The sequence below is a fragment of the Limulus polyphemus genome, unplaced genomic scaffold, assembly GCF_000517525.1.
Source record: "Limulus polyphemus unplaced genomic scaffold, Limulus_polyphemus-2.1.2 Scaffold795, whole genome shotgun sequence".
NCBI lineage: Eukaryota > Metazoa > Arthropoda > Merostomata > Xiphosura > Limulidae > Limulus > Limulus polyphemus.
This window is the reverse complement of record NW_013666405.1, coordinates 228,256-239,856: the sequence shown is the minus strand read 5'-3', so window position 1 is coordinate 239,856 and position 11,601 is coordinate 228,256. Positions and strand designations below refer to the sequence as shown.

The following is an 11,601-nucleotide window of genomic DNA, read 5'->3' as shown; positions in this document are numbered from 1 at the left end:
AAATGTACAGGTACGCCGTGCCCACCCCACTACACCTCTTGGTGTTTTCCAGCACTAAAACATTTTATTAATAATACTCTGTTATTTTTCCAAGAGTCACACCGTATTTATTTTTCTTACTGATATGCATACTGGAATATGCTGCCCCCTCCCTTTGACCACTGGACATATTAGTCAACAAGTTGCCAAATGTAGCACTTAAGGATTTCTGTGCAATTAGACTGTTGAAAAGGGCAGTGAGAAACCATCGTCCTCTTACACTACATAGATTATGAAAAGCAACAGCATCTCTGTTGCTTTACATAATCTACCTAGTGTAGGAGAACGATGGTTTCTTCGTGCCCATATAAACAGTCTGATCGTGCAGAAATCCTTCAGTTATACTTTGAACACGACTGCCTTACAATGGAAACCATATGCTATAAGATTATTCTCAAGATGCACAGTCATCAGATAGAGTATGAACAGACTTGGTGGATTGCTACGATGTGGTGAGGCTCCGAAATCGTTTTAACATAATGTACTCAACCTCTGTATTAGACCTATTGGTTTCCTACGCTTTGCCAGTAGATTTCAACATTCAAACCGTTACTGTGTAGCTACCCTTTCCAGTGGATTACAAGTACAAGTAATATGTAGAATTATACACGAACTTTTCTCTGTATCGTTGCCCAATAAAGGCTCCGGTAAGAGGGCTGAAAGCTCGCAAATAAAATAAAATGATTTTAACGTAGAGTAAAGTCCGTGTATATTAATTTACCAACGTTATGAGTCTTAGAAACAATTACAAATAATATTTAAAACAAGTAAAAACTACTAGTTATGAAACTTCGACCTCATTTTTGGACTGATAAATCAATAAATATATCTACAGAGGGAAAACCAAGCCCACCCCTCTCTCAATTTTTTGGTTTGTTGTTTGGCAACAACTTGGCTAGGTATGATAACCAATAGAAAGCCAAAATTCTGTGCAACAGGCCTATATATATCTTGCTTCAAGGTATATCAAATAACCGTTTGTTTTTGTTTTAATACTTAATAATAATTTGCCTTGAATTTATTATTTTGATTAGCAAATCTTTTTTGTTCAACAATCCTGTAACACTTTTTGTGAGGAGAGGAAATCCACTATACACTGATGATGGTCACAATGGCGGTCGAAATATTGTAATAAAATTAACACTCGTCACACGGGTCAAAAGCCATGTCATCGCGTTTGTTGAATCGCATTGAAAAGTTTATTGTACTACTATTTCAAGAATCTATGTCAATAAGTTTGGTATCAAATTCTAAATTATAATTCAAATTTTAGTATAGTTCATTATGAATTTAAAATTAAATGATAAAAACACCTAAACATCGATTTTTATGTGTCACGTGGTATGATGAATGCAACACTGGTTCAAATTAGATGTTTATGATGCCAAAATAAAAAGTCTATAGTTTCTTACGAATTAGGATATTGACAAGCTAGAATATAAAATAAGAACCTCCTGTCTTTTCTATTTGCTGAGATACTGCTCGTGTACTAAATCAAACACAGTGGCTCCGCCAAACTCTTTCCATTTTTGGAGACACTTCCTCGCATACAATTAGTTCTGTCTATGACATATGAATAACCAATCGAAAATTCAGAATGTCCCCCTAGAGGTTTTCTCAGCCATTTTAAAGTATTATGACGCCAATTCTTTCTTTCGATACAGGACTTCACACAATAACACGCCGTGCGCCGTGTCTGTTTGTTTTGAATTTTGCGCAAAGCTACACGAGGGCTATCTGCGCTAGCCGTCCCTAATTTAGCAGTGTAAGACTAGAGGGAAGGCAGCTAGTCATCACCACCCACAGCCAACTTTTGGGCTACTCTTTTACCAAGGAATAGTGGGATTGACCGTCACATTATAACGCCCCCACGGCTGAAAGGGTGTTTGGTGTGAGGAGGATTCGAACCCGCGACCTTCAGATTGCGAGTCTAGCACCCTAACCACCTGGCCATGCCGGGCCTGTGCGCCTTGTCATTGTAACTTCTGTATTGTTAGTCAGGCATGGCTGTAGGTCAATATAATAAATATATATATAAATGTATAATATTATGAGATTTAAGCTATTTAGACTAAACAGTTGTGTTTTTGAGTTATAATTTGTAGTCATTCTCGAACGAAAAAGGCATAATTTATATTTACTTCAATTTTTTATGGTGTTTATGAGATCAGTGAAATCTAATGTACCTGTAAAAAGATTCAATAGTGAAAATAACAGATAAAATATAAAGTTTTTTTTTAAAAAAAGTTTGATGATTATTTGGAGGTTATAAAGATTTCGCATGTGAAGTGTGAAAAATTTTCTTATGCATAAAACTATTTTCAATCTTAAAATGAAAATTACTTTGCATGTTTGATAGGCAACATGTGAAAAGAAAAAAAAAAGGCATGAGAAAAACATTGCTTAACAAACCTTAAGAGCTGACAAAAAAAATTTGATATTTTGCATACGAAAGCATTGTAATGTTTACTGTTAAAGTTTTACCCTTTGGCTACTCTTTGCATTGCAACCAGTAAGTAACCATGATAGTTACACTATAGCTTTTGATAATGCATGTGTATCTTCACAAAATTTTGCAGATTATCAGTAAAAATTACAACACTTTCATACACCAAATGTCAAAAACATTCTTTTGGAATGTTGACTATCCAACATGCAAAGTAATTTTGATTTTAAGATTAAATATTTTTCTTCCTTCTGAATATTACCAAATTTCATTTGTATAACCTCTATGATCTCCTAAATAACTATCAAACTATTTTCTCTACCATAACTCTATAGGATTTGTTGATTTGATTTACATAATAACCACCATAAAAAATTAGGAAATAAATCTGAATTATTCCTTTTACATTCTAGAAAAACTATAAATTGTAACAGGGAACCACAAGTGTTTTATTCTAAATAGCTGAAATCTTGTAACATTACACATCTATTCATATTTATAAATTGTTTATTTTATTGACCTTTGAACTGTGTCTGACTAATAATCCCTCCACACAAATTGTAAATCACACAGTCTTACCCCAAGACATGACGAAAACAGATTAGCATGACTGTATAAATGAGTGTTTATGAGCAAGATTTCTCAGAAAAAATGTACTGACCCTCTTGTAAACATTTTTGTATCTTTGAAAAAAATCTCAGTTAGAGTTTTTGATACTTTTTTATAAATTTAATAAGTGTTACATTTTCTTAATACAACCCTTCATTATTAACCAAATATAATAACCCAAAGCACCATACTGGTTCCACAGTTATGTACCACATAAAGTACAGCAAGGTTTTTTAAACAAAGACAAAATATTCACGCACTTATCACATCTATCATATGTGCAATAAGCAAAATATTTTTAGTTTTCACAAATCCTTAACATCGGAGTAATATGATGAGTTTCATCAACTTAAAAAATAATTTGCCAACGACTTTTTTTAATGAATATATAATAAAGGTCTCTACTAGTAGCTCAACATGTTAGCTTCTCACTCGTCACAATAAATTGGATAGCCATGAATCCAAAACCTCCCTTATATAATATCATGATGTTTATCAATTAATTTTCAATCATATCCTAGTAAGAATTACTGAAATGAAACAACTGACTTCAATCCAGCCAACATTAAAAAAGTCTGTATACGATTAACAGGAATAATTTAAAATATACAACCTGGTGGCTGACTAGCTCAGTACTAACAAAGCTGTTTTTTTTTACCACAAATCATGGTACTGTACTACATAAAGAATTTCACTATTAACTTAAATATAAAACTTCTTCATGTGATTAAATTAAAAACACACTACCTCTGAGATTACTGCCTTCGAAATTGTCATACAGATTACGGTTGCTGTTATCGAAGAGTATTTCAAGGTTTGCACTTCTTACTTTACCCCTATCCTGGTAAGATCGACCCTGCAAAAAAAAGATTGAGGATGCAATTTGTAACATGAACATGATAATGGAAAAATAATAAGTCTGCTTAAATGGAATACGACACTATGGTTACACGTTTTATCTCAAGTGTTGAAGTGTTATGTTGTTACTTCTTTTTCCACATATCTTAATGCTTTGCAGTCTATAAATTAAGGGGAGGGGATACTGATGATGATGACATAAACTTTGATGTATCCCCAAAAATTTCCTCCAAAATAGGATTATAACTGAAATGTGAAGATTTTAAATTTTCTTTTAATATAATTTTTATTAACATTTCTTTTTGATGAGGTAATTAGAAAAGATTGAAATATTGCCCTAATTGTCAATATTCAGCCTTCTGTTAGAATTATTATTTAAATGATGGAAGTTATTGACTTTTGAGCCTGCACACGTACAACTTGTTCCTGAATGAATCTAAGCCACAACTTTACATTCATCAGAGTCTTATTTTTGGCTCAAATAGTTTGAAAACAGTGAATTTTAAAAGTTCAAGATGCCATGAACTATAACATTCAACTAGCCTGATGTTTTCTTTTACATTTTCATGTTTCTGAAGCAGACAAAATTGTAAATATATCATCTAGAAATCGAGGATTATTTACTTTTTTGGAAATCTGTTTACCTAATAGCTTCCTTCCTTAAATAGTTACACAAGAATGACTTTCAACTTGCCTGAATGAGTTTTTAGGCTCAGTAGGACTTCTTGATGTCAATTAGCTATGTTATCCTATTATTTGTAAGCTTCAGAAAAGTAATAAATTAATGTTTATTTATTTTACTAAAGTAATTGTCTTGCAGTTAATTTTGTGTTTACAAGATCTTGAGACCATCAATCAACTAAGATCACAATTTGTCCTCAGGTCAAAGGTAAGAAACAGTATCTAAATTAGTAGGAGGAGGACATAGGTAAGTTTTACATATAATATAGAGTGGAATTAATACTATCTTTTAAATGGTATCTTATGATATATGTAGGAGAACTTGCTTTCAGATCAATATATACATGGAGTATACACATCAGTGTAATAAACAAATATATATTCTGTAGTGGTTTCGGTTGAATTACAAATCAATAAACAGTTATATTCTGTAGTGGTTTCGGTTGAATTACAAATCAATAAACAGTTATATTCTGTAGTGGTTTTGGTTGAATTACAAATCAATAAACAGTTATATTCTGTAGTGGTTTTGATTGAATTACAAATCACAAATTGACAAAAAAATTTAATATATATTTCATAATGTTTCACAATTATCATCCCATGTATTCAAATGTTTGTGTTTTAGATTTGGTGACGTTAATGAATTATTAATATTTATTAATGCAAAGTCAAAATGGTATAGCAATGAAAGTTAAGTGTTGGAGTATCATGAATCTAGTTACTTCAGCTTTACAGGTACCTTAAGTGTTGGAGTATCATGAATATAGTTACTTCAGTTTTACAGGTACCTTAAGTGTTGAAGTATCATGAATATAGTTACTTCAGTTTACCAGGTACCTTAAGAGTTGAAGTATCATGAATCTAGTTACTTCAGCTTTACAGGTACCTTAAGAGTTGAAGTATCATGAATATAGTTACTTCAGTTTTACAGGTACCTTAAGTGTTGAAGTATCATGATTCTAGTTACTTCAGCTTTACAGGTACCTTAAGTGTTGGAGTATCATGAATATAGTTACTTCAGCTTTACAGGTACCTTAAGTGTTGGAGTATCATGAATATAGTTACTTCAGTTTACCAGGTACCTTAAGTGTTGGAGTATCATGAATATAGTTACTTCAGTTTACCAGGTACCTTAAGTGTTGGAGTATCATGAATATAGTTACTTCAGCTTTACAGGTACCTTAAGAGTTGAAGTATCATGAATATAGTTACTTCAGTTTTACAGGTACCTTAAGTGTTGAAGTATCATGAATATAGTTACTTCAGCTTTACAGGTACCTTAAGTGTTGGAGTATCATGAATATAGTTACTTCAGCTTTACAGGTACCTTAAGTGTTGAAGTATCATGAATATAGTTACTTCAGCTTTACAGGTACCTTAAGTGTTGGAGTATCATGAATATAGTTACTTCAGCTTTACAGGTACCTTAAGAGTTGAAGTATCATGAATCTAGTTACTTCAGCTTTACAGGTACCTTAAGTGTTGGAGTATCATGAATATAGGTACTTCAGTTTTACAGGTACCTTAAGTGTTGAAGTATCATGAATCTAGTTACTTCAGCTTTACAAGTACCTTAAGTGTTGGAGTATCATGAATATAGTTACTTCAGTTTTACAGGTACCTTAATTGTTGAAGTATCATGAATATAGGTACTTCAGTTTACCAGGTACCTTAAGTATCAACTACATTCTTCAATTATCTTTGTTTTTATTTATACTTTAAAGGATCCTACTTTCACTGTGACTTTAACACAGTATTTTTTCTCTTTCATTCCACTGTAGCAAACCATTACATTCATCTTTTCATATCCTAGATCCTTGAACTCCTCTTTTTTACAGAGGCCAAGTACTTGTAGGCTAAAATTAACCTTGTGATTACAGTATTATAATAACAGGTTCAGTCTCCAGTTTTCACTACTTTCGTCTAAAATCAGTTTTTACATCGTTCAGGGACAAACCCAAGTTCAGACTCCAGTTTTCACTACTTTCGTCCTAAAATCAGTTTTTACATCGTTCAGGGAAAAACCCAAGTTCAGACTCCAAGTTTTCACTACTTTCGTCTAAAATCAGTTATTACATCGTTCAGGGACAAACCCAAGTTCAGACTCCAGTTTTCACTACTTTCGTCTAAAATCAGTTATTACATCGTTCAGGGACAAACCCAAGTTCAGACTCCAGTTTTCACTACTTTCGTCTAAAATCAGTTGTTACATCGTTCAGGGACAAACCCAAGTTCAGACTCCAGTTTTCACTACTTTCATGTAAAACCAGTTTTTACATCATTCAGGAAAAGCCCAAGTTCAGACTCCAGTTTTCACTACTTTCATGTAAAACCAGTTTTTACATCATTCAGGAAAAGCCCAAGTTCAGGCTACTAATCATTCCTAAACAAAATCCTCGTTGATAATGCTTGATTAAAACCAGTCAAGTACAGCACAATAATAATGCAATTTGTGAAAAACAAGTAAACCAGAATTAAAACTAGATGATACTATTTAAATGTGTATAACACTTAGAAGCAAGCCCTCCTTCCTATGCTCTTTTTTTTAACCTGCTGACTTTTTGATTTGTTTCACAAATATCAAACATTATGGAAAACAAATTACTTTTATGTAATTTTTATCAACTATGGCTGAAAATATTAACAACAGCAAGGGTACCCATATGACAAACTATTGTATTCTAATCATTACAAGGTTTTCTTACATAATACTGTATATTCCCATTTAGACCAGTGTAATAAACTATCCATAGTACTTACAGGGTCAATTTTAGTTTTGATATACGTGATCGGAAGTGACGATAATTTCGTTTTTGTAAACGGACTGATAAACACTCTCAAATTCTGTTCCTATATCTATTTTTCTTTTTAATCTTCAATAAAAACTTTGATTCAATTACAGAAATATAAGATATTAAATTTTGCAATTAAACTTGTTCAGAAGTGTAAGACATTTTACACTGACACAACAACAACAACAATCAACTTACCCTCTGAAACTTGGACAGTTGTTCGGATCTTGTTCTTCTCATAACAGGAGTAAATGCTACAGTTCTGTTAACTCTGTTGATAATATTGTACAGTAAAACAATCAACTTACATAAAATTAGAACACCTTACATAATTTGTACCAAATCACAATGTAAACTATGGAGAACCGCTAATTTTTATTCTACAAGTTCTTTAAAAATGCACTCACTACTATATAACCTAACAGTTCTTACGCTGATTAAAACATCTGACGTTAGTATCACAAGAACATTAAAGTGAAATTTAAGAATATTTTGAGATTCTAAAAACTGTAGCCTAATACTTGTAAAAAATTTATAACATGAATTTACCAATAAATTTATAGATTTTAAAAACTTAAAATGATGGGAAATGTATACAAGTTTGGAATAATTCTACATTCTACAGCAGGAAAAAAAAAAGACATTTGGGAAAAGGAAAACACCTTTTATCAATCTCATCAAGTTCTTGCTGAAGTCTTGAGACTAATTTGTCCACTTTCCTTTTCTCTTGTGTTAGCATATAAAGTCTTCTTCCCCTGCAATCAGTAATACTCACATTCAGACTCAGTCATTTGTTATATATAATTCCCATAATGTAATTCTCACATGTACAATTCGTAGAATGCGTTAATTAAATACTTTTACTCAGAAAATAAATAGAATTTGAACAGATGATAATTATTATAGGTAACTACTACAGATTGTAATTATTATAGGTAACTATTACAAATGATAATTATTATACAATGTAATTACTACAGAAGATAACTACTACAGATCATAATTATTACATGATAACTACTCCAGATCATAATAATTACATGATAACTACTACAGATCATAATTATTACATGATAACTATTACAGATCATAATAATTACATAACTACTCCAGATCATAATTATTACATAACTACTACAGATCATAATTATTACATGATAACTACTACAGATCATAATTATTACAAGATAACTACTACAGATCATAATAATTACATGATAACTACTACAGGATCTGTAGTAGTTATCATGTAATAATTATGATGTGTAGTAGTTATCATGTAATAATTATGATTGTAGTAGTTATCATGTAATAATTATCATCATAATAATTTCATGATAACTACTACACATCATAATAATTACATGATAACTACTACACATCATAATAATTACATGATAACTACTACAGATCATAATTATTACATGATAACTACTACAGATCATAATTATTACATGATATCTACTACAGATCATAATTATCACATGATAACTACTACAGATCATAATTATTACATGATAACTACTACAGATCACAATTATTCCAGATACTTATTTGTTAAGTTTCATTTCTGAGCAGTAATCAGACAAGAATAAAATGCAAAAGAAATTATTTGATTTTCAATACAATCACATCAGATTAATTTAAGATGATGGATATCCAAATTTATTCAAATAGATATTGTCTAAAACAATATTTTCAAACTGACATATTAAATGATGAAACAAATTCAAATATTATATCATTATTACTAACATCCTCGTAAAATATTAAAATGTAATAAAAAATCCACACCAGGATTTTCATTAGAATGAGGCAAAGGAAAGATACTAAGTTAAAACACTAATTTAATATGTAAACAAAAGTATATTAACCTGAAATAGATAAAAATAGATAAAAAAAAAACAACTCACAATTCTGTTTCTGTGACAGATGGAAAAGAGTCCCCACTCATTGAAATTAGGTAATTTTGATAGTCAGCAAGAAGGCTAAATATTTGGTCTACAAGAGTTCCTTGTTCACTTTCAATACCATTAACTTGAGACAAGGCCTAAGAAAGAAATTGAATTTTCACTTTTATTAAAACCAAACTGAGAAATGGAAATTAAGTGTTAATTATTATTACCATCAACCTGACACAAGGCTTAGAAAAGAAATTAATTGTTCATTTTTCATACCATTCAATTGAAACAAGGCCAAGAAAGGAAGTTAAATGTTCCTTTTTCATACCATTCAACTGAAACAAGGCCTAGAAAGGAAGTTAAATGTTCTTTTTTCATACCATTCAACTGAAATAAGGCCTAGAAAGGAAGTTAAGTGTTCCTTTTTCATACCATTCAACTGAAACAAGGCCTAGAAAGGAAGTTAAATGTCCTTTTTCATACCATTCAACTGAAACAAGGCCTAGAAAGGAAGTTAAATGTCCTTTTTTCATACCATTCAACTGAAACAAGGCCTAGAAAGGAAGTTAAATGTTCCTTTTTCATACCATTCAAGTGAAACAAGGCCTAGAAAGGAAGTTAAATGTTCCTTTTTCATACCATTCAAGTTGTTTTCAATATAGTTAAGTGACTTTCAGTATCATACAGCTAAAACAAGGCCTAGAAAAGAATTAAGTACTCACTTTCAAGATACTAAACACGATAAATAAAACACTTATCAACTCAACTGAGAGATTACAAATCCTTCAAGTATCTTGAAATGTAAGAAATCTTCTTAACGTACTTTACAATACCCAATGAGCTTTGAAACCTGGATTTCCAAAGTGGCAGCTTCATCTTGAAACTCTACTAGTTCTCCTTTAAGCCTAGTGTTTTCTAGCTTCAGGTTGCTATCCTCTGTCCTGAGAGACTTATGGGCTGCTTGCAATTTCTTATGTTCTAACTGCAGACTGTCAAAACTTTCCTTCAACCTGCTCCACTCTTCCTGCTCAAATTATAACATTTCTATAAATGACAATGTTGATTAATAAGCAGAGGTGAGACATGTATTTCAATATATACAGTTTTATTTCAACAAAACTTTACATCAATTATTTGTCACTTTGAAAAATTGAAGAAAAAAAACTTTGATAAAAAAAAAAGCCACAACACTTGAAATTCTTTTAGTCAGAATTACAGTAAATTAATCTACAAGACCTTTTTTTCATTCTTATTAGCTATATTTTTGTGTGCCAGCAATACCCAAGCATGGGGCTCGAGTATACCTGATTCAATTTTATTACTCATCAGAATCTCTACCAGCCTACCTTCAAATTGAAATTCTTTTAGGCAGAACTAGAGTTAATTAATCTCTGAGACCTTGGGCATGGTCAAATAAATCAATCAAAAGGGTTTGACCTCCTGAGTTCCAAGCTGTAATTAGATCTCAAATCAGTCAAAAGATGACAGAGCTACAAGCTAAAAGTTTGTACTTGAAAAAAAACAAAAAAACTCTGAGCCATTCTATGAGCCTCTATGCCAAGGCTAAATACATAGACAAACAATGAATATTAGATAAAAAGCAATATTCAAGTACGGTTTTATTAAAATAACCTGGAATTTTTTAATCAAAAGTATAGATTCATACAAGGAAATTACTCTTTACAGAGAAGTAATGTTAGTAAAAAACACAAAAAAAGCCTGTTTATCTACGTCTTACATATTCTTAATCCATGACAAGCAGATATTGCTTCTAATCATCAATAAATCACTAAATCCTTAGCACTGTCATTTAATATAATTACTCAACTACCCAAAAAAGTGTATGTGTGTGTTGAAAATAATTCATAATGTATTTAATGTGCCTAATCAATCATGAAAGAAAGTGTGTCTATTAATATATCTCATCCCAACAGTTTTAATATATACACCTGGAAAAAAGTTAAGCACCCCCAAATATTTTTCAGGATTGCTTATTGAAAATAAGGTTTAATTTTCATGATGTTGAGCAATGTTCATAATTTCAAACATAATTAAAAGGATGTGAGTGTTCAGGTGTGACATTTAAATCAGGCGTGTTTTTTTCCCCACGTGCAACTTGCTCCCTTCTTGACGTCCAATATGCACTATTTTCTCGTGCATCAAATCCATATTTAAGTCCCGAATTTCTGAATGCAAAATCATTTTAAGAAGAATGGCAAGAATACGGATATCAGAGGCGCAGAGATGGCAAATTTTTGGCATGAATTCCGCT

General features: G+C 31.3%; 1 protein-coding gene across 1 annotated transcript; it reads right to left on the bottom strand.

Annotated features, from left to right (window-relative positions):
- Positions 1 to 2,181: 2,181 nt before the first annotated feature.
- Positions 2,182 to 10,360, bottom strand: LOC111086024. The gene is made up of 6 exons (XM_022387306.1): positions 10,153 to 10,360; positions 9,342 to 9,478; positions 8,091 to 8,183; positions 7,627 to 7,699; positions 3,842 to 3,950; positions 2,182 to 2,225 (listed from the first exon to the last, which is right to left on the bottom strand). The coding sequence occupies exons 2-6, from the start codon at positions 9,380 to 9,382 to the stop codon at positions 2,182 to 2,184; spliced, it is 360 nt and encodes a 119-aa protein (XP_022243014.1). The 5' UTR covers positions 9,383 to 9,478; positions 10,153 to 10,360.
- Between the last annotated feature and the right edge of the window lie 1,241 nt (positions 10,361 to 11,601).